The sequence below is a fragment of the Salvelinus namaycush genome, chromosome 29, assembly GCF_016432855.1.
Source record: "Salvelinus namaycush isolate Seneca chromosome 29, SaNama_1.0, whole genome shotgun sequence".
NCBI lineage: Eukaryota > Metazoa > Chordata > Actinopteri > Salmoniformes > Salmonidae > Salvelinus > Salvelinus namaycush.
The window spans coordinates 11440014-11458919 of record NC_052335.1 but is presented as its reverse complement, the minus strand read 5'-3'; the positions used below and the strand labels follow the sequence as shown (position 1 = coordinate 11458919).

General features: G+C 46.2%; 1 protein-coding gene across 1 annotated transcript in view; it reads right to left on the bottom strand.

Moving 5' to 3' along the window:
- Positions 1-18906, bottom strand: part of ches1 (checkpoint suppressor 1) — a 54232-nt gene that overhangs the window by 19108 nt on the left and 16218 nt on the right. The window contains exons 2-3 of the mRNA XM_038968598.1: positions 16457-17023; positions 1677-1825 (exon numbers count right to left, since the gene is read on the bottom strand). Of these exons, the coding sequence (XP_038824526.1) occupies positions 1677-1825; positions 16457-17005 (698 nt within the window). The 5' untranslated portion in view covers positions 17006-17023. The remainder of the gene's footprint in view (positions 1-1676; positions 1826-16456; positions 17024-18906) is intronic.

The following is an 18906-nucleotide window of genomic DNA, read 5'->3' as shown; positions in this document are numbered from 1 at the left end:
TCTTTTCCGCTCTCCCTCTCTTCTCCACGCTCCCTCTTTCTCCCTCTTCTCCTCTCTCCCTCTTTCTCCCTCTTCTCCTCTATCCCTCTCTCTCTCCCTCTTTCTCCCTCTCTTCTCCACGCTCCCTCTTTCTTTCTCTTCTCCTCTCTCCCTCTTTCTCCCTCTCTGTCCCTCTATCCCTCTCTCTCTCCCTCTTTCTCCCTCTCTTCTCCTCTATCCCTCTCTCTTTCTAATTGTTTTCTTCTTCCGCCAGGCAACAAATAGATTTGTGGTGTGGCTGCACCTGTCTCAGCGCATGTGTTGCCATGGAGGCGTTCCCGTCGCCTAGGCAACCAAGCATTAATCGTCTCGTGAGGGGCTAACTCGTGGCAGACGGTCGTTCAGCCCTCCTCCCGCTCTCTCCCTCTCCAGTCCCTCGAGACTCCCTCTCCTCCCCCCTCGCTTCCCTCCTCCCCCATCCAGATGCCGATAGGGTGTGAAGGAATGCGCCAGGGAGCTGACCTGATACCCAGCATGCTCTACTCTGTTTCTCTTCCTCCTCCTTCCCATCCTCCCTCTCATGGAACCCCTAGACGTTCTGCATGCCATGCACAATCATTCAGGAGCAGAGTAAGTCATTGGTGGAAGGTGGAACTGAGAAATGTGAGCTCTCTGAGACACAACAATAGAGGTAGACAAAGAAAACACATGTGAATCTGTCTCCCTCCCTCCCATTGTATACACCACTGAGATAATCCTGGACCCAAAAAGCCCTCTGCACGCTCTCTGTACCATAATCACTGACCTGACTTTGATACCATCACAATGCCCCTCACTGAAGGACACAGACAAACATGCCTCCTCTCCAATAGCCCTGTCCGTTTCCACACATGGGCTCTTCTGTGTGCGTGTGCACGCGCATGTGGGCTACTGAGTCAAATTGCCACTAGGGACCCCGGGCGTGAAGTCTCTGTCAATAGAAAACGTATTCCCCTTATTCCTCTTTCTCATGCTGTATAATGTAATGGAGAAACTGACATCTTTTCCCTTTTCTACCAGCATCCGGAAACTGGCCTCCAATTTGTTCCACCTCCCCATCCCTCATTGTTAAAAATGACACTTTTACGTTTTACACTGAGCCAATTATTCGGTCTTACACAGTCCAGTGGTTCTGCGAGCCAACCTGCCCACTGACTGGCTGACCGATGGAGGGCCAGAGAGAAGAAAGAGAGAAAAAACTGCAAAAGCTTTATAGTGGTTTTCTCTGACATAGCTACCCACTGGGATGACCAGAGAGGAGAGAAAACGAGAGGAATGAGAGGTGGGAGAATGGAGAGAAGAGAGGAGGAAAGGAAGGTAAGGGAGAGGGACAGAGTTGTAAAAGGGGGGGACAAAGAATTACAGAAGCAGATAAGAAGAGGGGGATGTGAGGAGGTAGGAAGGGAAGGAATGAGGAAAACTGGGGGGGAAAATGTCAATGACAAATTGGGGTGGTAAGGGGTCAAAAAGAGAGTGAGAGAATAAGGGACACAAGGGAAGAGAGAGCGTGTGTGTGTGTGTGTGAGAAAGCGAGAGGTTTGTAGCTACCTGTGATATGCCTTAGGGAAAGAGGGAAGAAGTGGGTGAACGATATGAAGAAGGTGTAAAAGACAGAATGAAGAGAGTGTGTGAAGAGAGTGCGAGAGGTGTGTAGCTACCTGTGATACGCCTGAGGAGAGGTGGGGGGAGAGGTTGAGGGGGTAACCAGTCCCGGGGAGTAGGGGTGGTATGGCGTTTTCTTCAGGGCCTGGATCAGGTTGTTTCGGTACTCTGGATCTATGGACCACAACGAGCCTTTACCTATACTCTGACAGAGGGAAGGAGAGGGAAGGAGAGAGTGAGCGAGAGGGAGAGAGAGAGAGAGAGAGGCAGAGAAAAGAGGATGGTTAGTATTATTTAACTAACAACATGGAAACAGGAGCTTTGACCATTTGAACCATGGCTACATGACAGTTGTCGCTCTCAGTATCCACTGTCCCTGGAAATCCAGCCTACATCATAGACACACCAGACCACAAACAAACACGGAGACACAGAGCAGAACAAACAGGTCCAAAGCACAAGCTCAGTCAACATCCAGCACCACAACCCTCTCCATATGTCCTGTCTTTCTGTTGTTGTCAGCGACTTAAGGCCCCTAGTTCTATTCACAAAGTCTCTCTGTCGCTCTCTCTCTCCTTACTTTCCCCCCCCTCTCTCTCCACCCCTCCCTCTCACTCGCCACCCCTACCGCTCTCCCTTTCTCTCTCTCTCTCTCTCCCTCCCTCCCCCTGACGCTCTCGCTCCCTCCCTCTGCTTCTCTCTCTCTCTCCCTCCCTCTGCCTCTCTCTCTCTCCTTACTTTCTCCCCCCCTCTCTCTCTCCACCCCTCCCTCTCACTCGCCACCCCTACCGCTCTCTCTCTCTCTCCCTCCCTCCCCCTGACGCTCTCTCCCTCCCTCCCTCTGCCTCTCTCTCTCTCCCTCCCTCTGCCTCTCTCTCCCTCCCTCTGCCTCTCTCTCTCTCCTTCCCTCTCTCTCTCCCCTCTTCTTCTTCACTTTCTTACAGAGTTGTGCTGCAGACCAGATCCCAACCAGATGAAGCACATTGAAACAGAACATGACTGAATCCATTAGGAAATACAGTACCTCTCAAACATCACCCCAGGACTCATACATATCAAACAAATGTACATTCTATCAGAAGATATGTCTTAAAGGCATATTAGTCTTAATATATTCTCTGCAGTGATAGTGTGTGTGTGTGTGTGTGTGTGTGTGTGTGTGTGTGTGTGTGTGTGTGTGTGTGTGTGTGTGTGTGTGCGTGCGTGCGTGCGTGCGTGCGTGCGTGCGTGCGTGCGTGCGTGCGTGCGTGCGTGTGTGTGTGTGTGTGTGTGTGTGTGTGTTATTGCAGTGATATTTCCATTTTCCAAACTGAAACATCACCACAGAGCACTTGGTTAAGACAGAAGGAGAGTTTTCCATTCCAGAGGGGCTGTGCTGTTCTATTTTAGAACTTCCCCCGCCTAATGAAGACGTCTACTTCCCATCAGTGCTGTTGGAGAGACATACACACACACCCGCCATGCAACTTCATATTTCACTACTCTGATCACGCCTGCCAAATAGACAGTAAAAGACAATGGAGTGACAAGAGTGTGTGTGTGTGTGTGTGTGCGCGTGTGTGTGTGTTCAAAAGTTCAAAGTGACTTAGTCATGCATGCGTACCTTTTCCATATGGGTAGTCCTGGGATTTGAACCCGTTGTCAACGCCATCCTCTACCAACTAATATAATCAATCCCAACACTGTGACTTTTTCTGTGTTTTTACATGATACAGGGACTCACAGGAGGTAGGTACAAAGGCTTTCTTGATACAGGTAAGGTTCATTTCTGCTGTAGCTACAATCGACACTGCCGCTGTCACCGTATATTAAAATATGTCATGTAAGAAGGCTGTGTATCTATATCTATTTACATTACAAGTAAATAAGTCATTATGTGTTGGCTTGTGTCGGTCCATTGGTTTGTTGAAGGACAGAGTAGAGAGACTTTATTACAAGCGCTAGGCTGTAATATTTAGGCCTCATACGTTTACAGGCATGTGTGTGTACTCAGTCCAGCCACTTCCCCTGTGGTGTCTGACATTACCCAGCATGCCTAGCTCCCTAGTGTGGGTCTAGTACAGCTAGAGATGCCTTCCCTGGAGAGTATGATAGTACACCCAACCATACACACACACACACACACACACACACACACACACACACACACACACACACACACACACACACACACACACACACACACACACACACACACACACACACACACACACACACACACACACACACACACACACACACACCATGACATCACTCACATCTCACCCCCGCAGAGGTGACCCTGCCGGCCCAAATTTCCCCCTCGCACTCTCCCGCCAGTCCACTGCGTGTGTGTGTGTATATGTGTGTGTGTTTGTGTGTGAGCACGCCGCCTGGCAGCCTGTTAAATCGATGCTCCCAACAGTAGAGCTGTCTGCTGAGCCGCTGACATCACCACCCCCAACCACCAATCAGCAACCACAGTCCCCGGGTCGATGGGCCAATCAGAGCGCAGAACTCGCCTAGGCAACAGGCAACAGCAGGGGGTGGAGAGGAGGTGCTGAACTATGTCAGTGTTGGCAGATTAGGATGAAAGATACCACTAGACATTTGATCTGGGATCAGTTTCTTGTTTTTAAAAACTCCTGGCCATGGTTAGTATTTGGGGAGGGTAAACCGATCCCACAGCACATCCTGCCATGGGTCCCAGAGTAACGTCTAACCTGAGAGGTGGAGTGTTGTTGACAAAGAAAGTGACCCCAAGTCTTTTTAATGGGAGTTATTTATTTTTTGAAGCTAATGAGGTCCAACCTACAGTATGCAGTAACTCCCCCCCAAAATGTGTTTTGCAGCTGCACCCTTGTCTCTCCTCTCCCTCTCCTCCCTTCAGCCCCTCCTCCTCCTCTCCCAGAACATGCATTGGTGCCATTCTCTAAACCCCACTGGAGGATTCTTGCACAGCTCCATTAGGTGGAGCTGGTTTATCCTCATTCACCCACACAACACCAGATCAGCATCTCAAATGTCCTAAACGACATCATAACTGCCATCGATAAGAGACATTACTGTGCAGCCGTATTCATCGACCTGGCCAAGGCTTTCGACTCTGTCAATCACCACATTCTTATTGGCAGACTCGACAGCCTTGGTTTCTCAAATGATTGCCTCGCCTGGTTTACCAACTACTTCTCTGATAGAGTTCAGTGTGTCAAATCGGAGGGCCTGTTGTCCGGACCTCTTGCAGTGTCTATGGGGGTGCCACAGGGTTCAATCCTCGGGCCGACTCTCTTGTCTGTATACATCAATGATGTTGCTCTTGCTGCTGGTGATTCTTTGATACACCTCTACGCAGACAACACCATTCTGTATACTTCTGGCCCCTCTTTGGACACTGTGTCAACTAACCTCCAGATGAGCTTCAATGCCATACAACTCTCCTTCCGTGGCCTCCAACTGCTCTTAAACGCAAGTAAAACGAAATGCATGCTATTCAACCGATCACTGCCCGCACCTGCTCGCCCGTCCAGCATCACTACTCTGGACGGCTCTGACTTAGAATACGTGGACAACTACAAATACCTAGATGTCTGGTTAGACTGTAAACTCTCCTTCCAGACTCACATTAAGCATCTCCAATCCAAAATTAAATCTAGAATTGGCTTCCTATATCGCAACAAAGCGTCCTTCACTCATGCTGCCAAACATACCCTCGTAAAACTGACCATCCTACCGATCCTCGACTTCGGTGATGTCATCTATAAAATTGCCTCCAACACTCTACTCAACAAACTGGATGCAGTCTATCACAGTGCCATCCGTTCTGTCACCAAAGCCCTATACACTACCCACCACTGCGACCTGTACGCTCTCGTTGGTTGGCCCTCGCTTCATACTCGTCGCCAAACGCACTGGCTACAGGTTATCTACAAGTCTCTGCTAGGTAAAGCCCCACCTTATCTCAGCTCACTGGTCACAATAGCAGCACCCACTCGTAGCACGCGCTCCAGCAGGTATATCTCACTGGTCACCCCCAAAGCCAATTCCTCCTTTGGTCGTCTTTCCTTCCAGTTCTCTGCTGCCAATGACTGGAACGAACTGCAAAAATCACTGAAGCTGGAGACTCATATCTCCCTCACTAGCTTTAAGCACCAGCTGTCAGAGCAGCTCACAGATTTATTGCACCTGTACATAGCCCATCTGTAAACAGCCCATCTATCTACCTACCTCATCCCCATACTGTATTTATTTATTTATCTTGCTCCTTTGCACCCCAGTATCTCTACTTGCACATTCATCTTCTGCACATCTATCACTCCAGTGTTTAATTGGTATATTGTATTTACTTCGCCACCATGGCCTATTTATTGCCTTAACTCCCTTATCTTACCTCATTTGCACTCACTGTATATAGACTTTTTATTTTCTTTTGTTCTACTGTATTATTGACTATGTTTTGTTTATTCCATGTGTAACTCTGTGTTGTTGTACAGTGGGGCAAAAAAGTATTTAGTCAGCCACCAATTGTGCAAGTTCTCCCACTTAAAAAGATGAGAGAGGCCTGTAATTTTCATCATAGGTACACTTCAACTATGACAGACAAAATGAGGGAAAAAAATCCAGAAAATCACATTGTAGGATTTTTAATGAATTTATTTGCAAATTATGGTGGAAAATAAGTATTTGGTCAATAACAAAAGTTTATCTCAATACTTTGTTATATACCCTTTGTTGGCAATGACAGAGGTCAAACGTTTTCTGTAAGTCTTCACAAGGTTTTCACACACTGTTGCTGGTATTTTGGCCCATTCCTCCATGCAGATCTCCTCTAGAGCAGTGATGTTTTGGGGCTGTTGCTGGGCAACACAGACTTTCAACTCCCTCCAAAGATTTTCTATGGGGTTGAGATCTGGAGACTGGCTAGGCCACTCCAGGACCTTGAAATGCTTCTTACGAAGCCACTCCTTCGTTGCCCGGGCGGTGTGTTTGGGATCATTGTCATGCTGAAAGACCCAGCCACGTTTCATCTTCAATGCCCTTGCTGATGGAAGGAGGTTTTCACTCAAAATCTCACGATACATGGCCCCATTCATTCTTTCCTTTACACGGATCAGTCGTCCTGGTCCCTTTGCAGAAAAACAGCCCCAAAGCATGATGTTTCCACCCCCATGCTTCACAGTAGGTATGGTGTTCTTTGGATGCAACTCAGCATTCTTTGTCCTCCAAACACGACGAGTTGAGTTTTTACCAAAAAGTTCTATTTTGGTTTCATCTGACCATATGACATTCTCCCAATCTTCTTCTGGATCATCCAAATGCTCTCTAGCAAACTTCAGACGGGCCTGGACATGTACAGGCTTAAGCAGGGGGACACGTCTGGCACTGCAGGATTTGAGTCCCTGGCGGCGTAGTGTGTTACTGATGGTAGGCTTTGTTACTTTGGTCCCAGCTCTCTGCAGGTCATTCACTAGGTCCCCCCGTGTGGTTCTGGGATTTTTGCTCACCGTTCTTGTGATCATTTTGACCCCACGGGGTGAGATCTTGCGTGGAGCCCCAGATCGAGGGAGATTATCAGTGGTCTTGTATGTCTTCCATTTCCTAATAATTGCTCCCACAGTTGATTTCTTCAAACCAAGCTGCTTACCTATTGCAGATTCAGTCTTCCCAGCCTGGTGCAGGTCTACAATTTTGTTTCTGGTGTCCTTTGACAGCTCTTTGGTCTTGGCCATAGTGGAGTTTGGAGTGTGACTGTTTGAGGTTGTGGACAGGTGTCTTTTATACTGATAACAAGTTCAAACAGGTGCCATTAATACAGGTAACGAGTGGAGGACAGAGGAGCCTCTTAAAGAAGAAGTTACAGGTCTGTGAGAGCCAGAAATCTTGCTTGTTTGTAGGTGACCAAATACTTATTTTCCACCATAATTTGCAAATAAATTCATTAAAAATCCTACAATGGGATTTTCTGGATTTTTTTCCCTCATTTTGTCTGTCATAGTTGAAGTGTGCCTATGATGAAAATTACAGGCCTCTCTCATCTTTTTAAGTGGGAGAACTTGCACAATTGGTGGCTGACTAAATACTTTTTTTCCCCACTGTATGTGTCGAATTGCTATGCTTTATCTTGGCCAGGTCACAGTTACAAATGAGAACTTGCTCTCAACTAGCCCACCTGGTGAAATAAATAAATACAAATGTTAAAAAAGGCCCTCTATTCCCTATACCCTACACTATATAGGGAATAGGATGCCATTTGGGATGCATCACCAGGCCTGTTTCTCCTGCAGGTGTGTGTCAGCCACTGTAGCAGGGGATTAGGGCTTTAGACCCAGGACAAGTGAGGCTGGAGGGATGCATCACCAGGCCTGTTTCTCCTGCAGGTGTGTGTCAGCCACTGTAGCAGGGGATTAGGGCTTTAGACCCAGGACAAGTGAGGCTGGAGGGATGCATCACCAGGCCTGTTTCTCCTGCAGGTGTGTGTCAGCCACTGTAGCAGGGGATTAGGGCTTTAGACCCAGGACAAGTGAGGCTGGAGGGATGCATCACCAGGCCTGTTTCTCCTGCAGGTGTGTGTCAGCCACTGTAGCAGGGGATTAGGGCTTTAGATCCAGGACAAGTGAGGCTGGAGGGACTGGTTACTGGTGTCAGCTACACTACATAGCCAAAAGTATATGGACACCTGCTCGTCGAACATCTCTTTCCAAAATCATGGGTATTCATATGGAGTAGGTCCTCCCTTTGCTGCTATAACAGCCTGCACTCTTCTGGGAAGGCTTTCCACTAGATGTTGGAACATTGCTGCAGGGACTTGCTTCCATTCAGCCACAAGAGCATTAGTGAGATCTGGCACTGATGTTGGGCGATTAGGCCTGGCTCGCAGTCGGCGTTCCAATTCATCCCAAAGGTGTTCAACGGGGTTGAGGTCAGGGCTCTGTGCAGGCCAGTCAAGTTCTTCCACACCAATCTCAACAAACCATTTCTGTACGGACCTCGCTTTGTGTACGGGGGCATTGTCATGCTGAAACAGGAAAGGGCCTTCCCCAAACTTTTGGCACAAAGTTGGAGGCACAGAATCGTCTAGAATGTAATTGTATGCTGTAGCGTTAAGATTTCCCTTCACTGGAACTAAGGGGCCTAGCTCGAACCATGAAAAACAGCCCCAGACCATTATTCCTCCTCTACCAAACTTTACAGTTGGCACTATGCATTCAGGCAGGTAGCGTTCTCCTGGCCAGATTCGTCCATCAGACTGCCAGATGGTGAAGCGTGATTCATCACTTCAGAGAACGCATTTCCACTGCTCCAGGGTCCAATGGCGGCAAGCTTTACACCACTCCAGACGACGCTTGGAATTTTGCATGGTGATCTTAGGCTTGTGTGCAGCTGCTTGGTCATGGAAACCCATTTCAGGAAGCTCCCGACGACCAGTTCTTGTGCTGACGCTGCTTCCAGAGGCCGTTTGGAACTCGGTAGTGAGTGTTGCAACCGAGGACAGGAGATTTTTACGCGCTTCAGCACTCGGCGTTTCCGATCTGTGAGCTTGTGTGGCCTACCACTTCATGGCTGAGCCGTTGTTGCTCCTAAACGTTTCCACTTCACAATAACAGCACTTACAGTGGCCCAGGGAAGCTCTAGCAGGGCAGAAATTTGACAAACTGACTTGTTGGAAAGCTGGCATCCTATGATGGTGCCACGTTGAAAGTCACTGAGCTCTTCAGTAAGGCCATTTTACTGCCAATGTTTGTCTATGGAGATTGCATGGCTGTGTGCTCAATTTTATACTCCTGTCAGCAATTAAATAACTGGCTGAAATAACCAAATCCACTCATTTGAAGGGCTGTCCACATCCTTTTGGCCATGTAGTGTATGTTCTTAGCATGGCTACATGTACTCCAGAGGCACTGAGGTATGGAAATAACCCTGTAGTTAACAGGGAATGGCTAGAATTTAGGTGACAGATTTATTCAGGATTGGTTCACAGTGGAGAAGATGGCCAAGTACAGAAAGAAGTGGAGATTCTTTGTTTGGTGATGCCCTTCGTGCCAGCCATCGCAATGGGGATGAATGAGAGATATATCTGGATATATAGCTGCGTTTACCAGCAGAGACTAGTCCCACTAGTTTACATTGAGTGTTTATCTCTCTCTGACGTCGCTCAACTAAAACAACAGTGCCTAAGCTATTTCAATTTGGGTTGGCTGGTCACCACTGTTTTTTCCCCCCTGTCTTAGTGTCTTGGAAAGAGCCTTGTTCCTAGAATAACCAGCTGCATGTGTGCTCAGTGTTCTGTGCCTACACTACGACCCAACCCAACCTGGTTCCACGCCACTGCCCATCTGTGTTTATAAAGTGTTCTGGGAAGGCTGCCGGAAACCCTGAAGTCACATGGCTCCAGGAGGTAGAAGTTGCCCTTAACAACAGATCTAGGATCAGATAAATAGAAACCCAATGCTAGCTTTAACCCTTAAAAATATCTGAGCTGGTTACACAGACATCACCAATGACTTGACATGGACCAACACCACCAACACTCGTCAAAACGGTGCAACACGGTCTCTACTTCCTTAGGCGGCTTAGGAAACACGGCACGGCACCTCTCCAAATACTACTTCTGCACCATCGAGAGTATCCTGACTAGTCGGATCACGGCCTGATACGGCAATTGCTCCGTCCACAACCACAAGGCCCTCCAGCGGGTGTTGAAGAAGGCTCAGTACATCAGTACCGTGCTCCCACCCATCTAGAATATCTACTAGAAACGGTGCCAGAGGAAGGCCCACAGCATCGTCAAGGACCCCACACGCTCCAGCCACGAGCTGTTTACTCCCTCACCGTTGGGCAGATGGTATCGGAGCATGACGTCTGATCCCAATAGACTCAGAGACAGTTTCGATCTACAAGCCATCAGACTGCTGAACACTTGAACTGGACTGACCACCTGCACTGACTCTCTGCACACAAACACACACACATCACAACTGCTGCTACCAGACTCTTATTTACTATTGCTAATACTGCACAATTTAAACACTTGCCTGGAGTGCCTGGATACAGCCCTTAGCCGTGGTATATTGGTAATATACCACAAACCCCTGAGGTATCTTATTGCTATTATAAACTGGTTACCAATGTAATTAGAGCAATAACAACAATGTTTTGTCATACCCATGGTATACAGTCTGATATATCACGGCTGTCAGCCAAATCAGCATTCAGGGCTTAAACCACCCAGTTTAGAACAAAACTTAAACCTTGAAACATATGTCTTAATAGACACTATTAACAGAGAGCACAAATATGTGAAAAGACAGAAATACACTGATTGTAAAGAGTATACACAGAGTGGTGTAGGCTAAAGAGCTGCATTCCCGAGGGCATCCCACGGGACCTGTGGCCAGGCTGAGAGCATTTTTCATGCTGCGGTCAGGAGCGGGCGGTCAGACAGACAACTTTGGAATGAAAATATTTTTTAGTCCCGCAGATTATTGAGAACGGTCGTCTTTCTGTCGTGTACGTGTTCTTGTGTTAAAGCACCTGTTTGTTAGCAATATTCACATACTCGAATAGCCTAATTCTTGCTGATTCACGTCCAGTGGCCTACCTTCCTTCTCTTTCTTGAGGCGTGCAAGATCAATTACGCCTATATGTGTGGTCTCAAAATTGCTGGGACCTGGGCTGCAAAGCAAGCTGGGTCACATACACCTAAAATAACATTGCGGGACTGCAGTCGGATTCGGGACCATTTCTTGCGGGAGCGGGTTGGAGTCAGACAAGAAGACAGCAGGAGGCGGCGCGGTATGAAAAGCAGCAGGAGCGGGATGAAGAAACTCAGTCCCACAGCAGAGAGAGAGAGAGAGAGAGAGAGAGAGAGAGAGAGAGAGAGAGAGAGAGAGAGAGAGAGAGAGAGAGAGAGAGAGAGAGAGAGAGAGAGAGAGAGAGAGAGAGAGAGAGAGAGAGAGAGAGAGAGAGAGAGAGAGAGAGAGAGAGAGAGAGAATGAAAGACAGACAGACTGAATGGAAGACAGAGAGAAAGAGAGGAGTTGTATGCTCCCCACATCTGTTTCCTCTGTTACATAAACTGTAGTCTGTAGTCTGGGACCCACTAGGAAAAGAAGGCAGAGAGGAGAGAGAGAGAGGGGGGAGGGGGGAGATATTAAATGGCCCTGCTGTTACTGACCCTAATACTGTATATCTCTTCAACCAACCACATACCAGGGATCTGAGTGTTGCCATGGTTCTGAGATGCATCATAGTATAATGGCAGACAAGGTTATATCAGAGAACACTTTGTTCCAAATACATTGAAGAGTCATTGAAAACATAGGATCTGTTTTTCTTCATCTGCTGTGACCAACCCTACACTAAAAAAAAAGGATCTAGAACCTAAAAGGGTTCTTCAGCTGTCCCCATACACTCTAAAAAGCAAAGGTTCATGGAGTATGCTTCAGGGGTTCTTCAAATTGAAACGGTGGGGGAACCCCTATAAGTTCTTTAAAGAACCCCTTTTAATGGATCCTCAAAGAAACTTTTGAAGAACCTTTTGGGGTTCATTTTGAACTACCCCCCCCTCCCCTATTACTATTATTAATATTAATAATAATAATATAAATTACAACAATAACACTATATTTTAGTTGTCAGTGTTTATTATGATTTTAGTGGCAAAGCAGAATAAAAAAATCTAAATATGAGGTAAACTCCCAGCAGAGCCCCAAGTCCAATGGCGTGTTGATGTTAATGTATTGAGGTTCTCCGTATCCATAGCCAGAATGATTTTGCAGTGCATGGTGATCGAACAGGTTTCCTGTTATATTCATCAGAGGTGTAGGGAGGGTGAATTCTGTGAATCCCAAAGAATAGTAATTATACAGATGATTAACAAAACATGCACACTACAGTATTCATACCTTGTTTTTTGTGGTAAATGTAGAGGCCTATGGGATATTCATTGAAGAAGTAAGAGAGGAATATGGTAAATGTGATCTGCATAATAATTTACCAATACCTATTGACATACCTCTGTATGCCTCCTCGTCTTCATACCTGCAGACACAGACATAAAGGTGAGCAGTTTAGTCATATGTACTCAATACAGCTAGCCTTCAACATATTCTTATAGCCTACATATTCTTACCTCTTTGTTGATTGATATCCATTGAATTGTGTCCATTTTCTGTTTTAGAAAGATTTGCACAAATATGAAAAGATAGATGGTATCATCATTAAACAATATAAATGTAGATCATACAAAGGACAAACCTTACCTTAAATTGAGGAGATCTTTACATCTTTCAGTTAAGTGCCTGCACCTGCTTCCCTTCCAAATTCAAATCTAAATGTTTCAGTTGGGCAGTTAGGTTCCTGCAAGAACCCCCACCAACTAAGGAGGCTCCTCGATGAACCCCACCTCCTATTGGGTTCTTGGAAGAACCTTTTGCTGGCAATTTTCAGTCCCAAGAACCGTAAGGTTCTTTGAAGAACTTTGAGGATCTTAGAAGAACCCTTGTTGAACCCCACAGGAGAGCCATTTGAAAAACCCTTTTAGGTTCCAGGTAGAAACCTTTTGAGTTCCATGTAGACCCTGAAACACCACTTTTACCAGAGATCTGTTGCTATGGATCTTGAGTTAGCCTGGTTACCAGTCTGTTTCCACTTTAGCCAACAATGAAAACAGAGATTTAGTTCAAAGTTGTTTCATACACTAGAGGCAAGGTTAGGTTAGATAACGGTCTGATCCCAATACCTTGGGAAAGCGTTGAGAGTATTGGATTGACGAAATAGCTCGTTTTGAACTGTTTTTCATGCAGAACTGTTTCTTCATAACCCACTTTTCAGCTTTGATTTCATAACCAATACGACGCTGTGTGTGTGTGTGTGTGTGTGTGCGTACGTGTGTTATGAGCACAACACCGTGTCCTGTCATTAAGGCTTCTCATTCACCAATGGAGGAATCCTGTTTGTAAACAACACCATGGAAACCGTGAGACTTGAGCCCTCTGGCTGTCTCGCACAGACACACGCACGCACGCACGCACACACACACACACACACACACACACACACACACACACACACACACACACACACACACACACACACACACACACACACACACACACACACACACACACACACACACACACACACACACACACACACACACACACACACACACACACACACACACACACACACACACACAGGCTTACAATAAGCTAACCCCAGTCAGTAGTCTTGTCGTCTGCCTGGATATGACCCAGAAACACACTCTCTGGAACAAATAGTGTCTTGTCATAATAGTCTCCACCTCTCTAAATTAATGGAAATATAATTTGGTGCATTTGCAAAAAAGGCTTTTTTCTTCCAAGCCAAGGCCTAGCAAGGACTTAGCCCGTGGACCAACCAAGACTGTTCACTATACTAAACCCCAGTCCAATTGGAAGATTTTCCCTCCCCACTAGCTTGATGTTAATGTGAAATATAATGCAATGTAAAAATGCTTACCCGACCCGTACTGTGCTCAATTCAGAGATAAACAGACAGAGGAAAGCCAGCTATAGATAAAGGCATTTCAAATGGAAATAAACCCAGGAAAAACAGCTTCTCCTTAGAAAGACAGTAGTTGAATGCTATAGTAACGTTAGTCTTTCCTTGAAATTACACAGTTGACATCATTATGCTTCCATACAAACCAGCCTTTTTCTCAGGTAAAATAGCTGTTTTAAGACACAGGCACATATTCTTGTGTGTATACTGAGGTATGCGTCTTTATGTAACACTTTATTTTCTGTTCCTGTAACAGTTGGTAGTCAGTTTGGGCTGAGCGGGTATTTGACAGAATTGAAGAGTTAACTAATTGGCTGTCTTAAACTGTCTGTGTGAGAGGAAAAAAATGTCCCTGCCAACTGCACCTTTCTGTCCTTGCCATCACACACTCACTCACACACACACCCACACACACACACACACACACACACACACACACACACACACACACACACACACACACACACACACACACACACACACACACACACACACACACACACACACACACACATTCTTGTACAAACCCAAGGGCGGGCACACATACTCAAAGTCAGTATAGCCAAATCAGTTTTCCCGTCGCCACAGCAACAGCATACTTTTATGTCAACTGCAACCTAGTTACTATGGAGATATGTATACAAGGCAAACTCTATGCAGTTGTAGTCAAGGGGCCAGATGACAGAGTAACTTAAGGGCAGACACACACGCACACACACACACGATACAGTTTGTACATTTTGTCTTTCCACATATCACATTCACTCACAAGGGAAAGGCAGTGGTTCATGTGCTGGTCAAATGTAGTTTAGAGCTCACAAGTCCATTTGATAAAGAATCTAATGCACAAGCTAAAGCCTGTATAGTGTACATAATACAAGCCTTATGGGTAATTATATGCCAGAGGGAGTGAAATATATTTTTGGCATCTCGGATTGTTCTGGCAATTCTCACATATGAACTTCATTAGAAGACACATGGTGTCTGGCTGCAGGGGTGCTCTGCTCTTGTGCTCTGTAATACGAACTTTCAACTCTCACTTAGACTTCCCAACATAATAATAGCCACATGGGCACTTGAGTAAATAGACCACAAATTTTGCTTTACAGGAAATTCTACCCCCGACATACATTTTCTTTCCCGTACGAGGGCGAAGAAAGAAATGCATCACAGTGAACTGTCCCCTGTGTCCAGACACTGTAATGCGGTCAGACATGATGTGTGCCAACTGAGGTTCCAGGGCTTAGAAGTTGTATAGCCACTTAAATGAGGAAGTGACAGAGAAGATTTTCTATGCCTTACAAACAGAGCCGTAGAGGCTTGAATGAAGAACTTCTGTTAGGTTTCTGCCTTTGAGCAACAGGCTCTTTGGTGGAAAACAGTAGGAAATGTATGTAAGTAATGTATGTAAATAATGATTGTGAATAAAAGAAAGCAGCAGTACTACAACGTGACGTCATCGGTAAATATGGGTGGGTGTCTGTTGTTCTCCAAACGCTCGGCTGTCGCCGAAACACGTCCCTTAGTTCTGACCTCTGCTGCAAAACAATTCAACCAGCTCTCACAGTCTCACGCCAGAATTGGACGCTCAGCCATGTTCCTCAAACGCCAGCTTTCAAAGTTTGTTCCAAACGTCAAATTTTGAAGTGTTTTCACGTCATTTCACGACATCCTCAGACATGGATGGATGTCGAAGAATGACTTATATCACGGGTGACCTGGCTGAAAAAATAAGACATTAAAACGTAAAGAATACTTCAGTGAGTGTGTCCCTTTCTTCCAGTGTTTACTTATACTTTCCCATGGGCAGATGATATCTGATTATCCTTTGACATTAATGTTATTACAACTTTTAGTATTAATTGGTTATGGGAATTATTTTCCTTATAAATATATAGCCTGCATGTAACCAGCTCCTGAAATAGGAGAATGATTAGTGAAATATTTAAGCCTTTAGAAGAAACCAGATCAAGATTTAAATCAAAACTGAAAGGCTTTTCCCTCCAGAAAACTCCAAACTTCTGCTTTTTAGTTGGAATTCAGTGAGATGATGAAGTATTGATAAAGCAATTCCTTGTACATGTGTAGACAAAATACTGGATATGTTTGACTCTGAGATTGAAATGGCTGTTCTCCTGATAACTGAATTTGAAATGAGTCCAAGCACCTCAAACAAACAAAGAGAAAGGGAGAGAGAGCGAGAGAGCGAGAGAGTGTGGTGCAGCTGTGTGTGTTGTGTGTGTGTGGGGTGTGTGTGTGTGTGTGTGTGTGAGCGTGTGCGTACGTGTGTGTGTGTCTTTGCTAGCCTCCTCCTTACCTGGCTCCTGTCCTTGTCCACCTTCTTGAAACACTTATTAAGCGACAGATTGTGGCGCACCGAGTTCTTCCAACCAGTAGGGGCGCTAGCGAAATACGGGAAATGCTCCAGGATCCAACCATAGATATCTTTCACCGGCAGCCTCTTGGATGGCGCGTCCTCTATTGCCATGAAGATCAGACAGCTGAACGAGTACGGAGGCTTCCGATTGGCTCCCGTGGCCAGGTCGTATGGGGAAGAATCACATGGGTCGGGGGAAGGGGAGGAGGAGGAGGGGGAGTGCGGGGGTAGAGGGTGACCGTCGGGGTCCTGCAGGGGGGAGACGGAGCGGAGCCCCGAGTGAGAGAAGCTGTTGAGAAGGTCTGTGCTCTCGTGGAGCCAGGAGAGGCTGGTGAGCTCCTCGTCCTCGGCCTTGGAGAAGGAGGCCGACAGAGACAGGGACAGGTCGGCTGCCTCCGCCTCCCTGTAGAGGGGACTCAGACCCCGGGTCGCTCCCAAACCGCTGCTGGGGCTCTGGGCCTTCTTACTGGGCGGCATGGTGGGTCCCATCCAGCCCTAGGCTCTCTCCTGGATGGGGGAGGGAAAGAGAGCACAAGACTGGGTTACTATGCATCAAGTCATGTCTGCAACTCTGATGCTTCTACAGTGGGTTTTGAGAGACAGTTTTGATGGGATCCTCAGGAATGGTTGCTGTAACAATCACACCAACCAGTGAAGATAAGATGAGCGTTAGAATGCATTAGATAACTGCAGATGAATTGCTAGAACAGTAGCTAAATTGACTGCATAGTAAATGCTTATATCCTGTGTTAGGTGGCGTCTTCTGTTGGTAAGATGATCGCAAGATGGAAATGAACACACACACACACACACACACACACACACACACACACACACACACACACACACACACACACACACACACACACACACACACACACACACACACACACACACACACACACACACACACACACACACACACACACAAGGATAGGATTAATCCCAGCAGGAGATATGTAGTAGCCAGCTCACCCTGTGTGATCATGCTTTGAGCCAAGGAAATCATCCCCCGATCTGACTCTTCTCTCTGGCTGATTGACGGACAGCTGTCAACATCCATCCCCTTCCCCCCTAGCTATGACAGCTGTCACGTTGCCATGGCTCCCGGCCCCCTCTGAGCCGCTTTCACCACAGAACAACAGCTCTGCGTCTCAAATGGCACCCTATTCCCTATATAGTGCACTACTTTTGACCAGGGCCCTATTCCCTATATAGTGCACTACTTTTGACCAGGGCCCTATGGGCCCACTATGAAGGGAATCGGGTGCTATTTGGGAAGCTACTCCTCCTTCCTGCTCTGATAATTCTTCTTCACCGAGTTACAAGGACTGAGCTATATATATATAGAATAGAACACATGTATTTACTGTAGGTTGTACGGTAGACAATGTATGATGATGGCCACCAAGCACTAGCCTATGGTTTTGACATCTGTCAATATGTTTTCTCTTGTCCTCATAAAAAATATGCATGGGACTATAGACTCTATTCTGTATAGTAGTTTGAAGTATCAAGCTTTATTAGTCGTGTGTAGGGGAAACGCATGGTATACATCGTCCAACGAAATGCTTTCTTGCAGGTTCCTTCTCGGCAACGCAACATAGAATACTAAATAGTACAAAAATAAGAATACAAACAAAGTAAATGGCTCAGTAGAATAGAATAGACATTTTAGCACAAGTATAATACAGGAAGGCACATTTATAGTCCAATATTTACACATATATTGGGGGGGGGTATAAATTGAGCGGTATAATAGGAGTCTGATAGCAGTAGTTGTGATGTGTGCTAAGGTGCGAAGAATAAGAGCAGGTGGTCAGTCCAGTCAGATGGCTTGTAGATAGAAACGGTCTCGGAGCCTGTTAGTCATACATTGTATGTGTGCTGTGCATATGGCCGCCAAACAGCCTAAAGCGTCTTTAGATTCCAAGCATCTTTCAGATAGGCAGATGTATCTGATCGTTGGGTTGCTATTTGGATTCGTTCCGACATTTCTTTCTTTCTGGATTGTGCGTATTGTTTTTGTATTGCTCGGTGCAGTATTACTGCACAGTTGCAGCTAGTAACGCAAGCATTTCACCGCACCTGTGATAACATCCGCAGATGTGTTCGCGACCAATAAAGTTTGATTTGATTGAACCTTTTCTTCCTCCATAAATGTCTGTAGGCTGCATGGACCATGGCAGTCATATATGTGTTTATACGACAACCAAACAGTAGCCTAGAGCAGCTTTATCTGTCATCTAGCTTCCAGTCTGTAGATATCTGTTATCTATAGTTCCTCCTTAACTGACGATATCCCCGGGAATCAACAGCAGCTACCTGACGGAGCCATGTTGTTGCACCAGTACTCACGTTGACTGTAACAAATTGAAATCTCCTCCGAA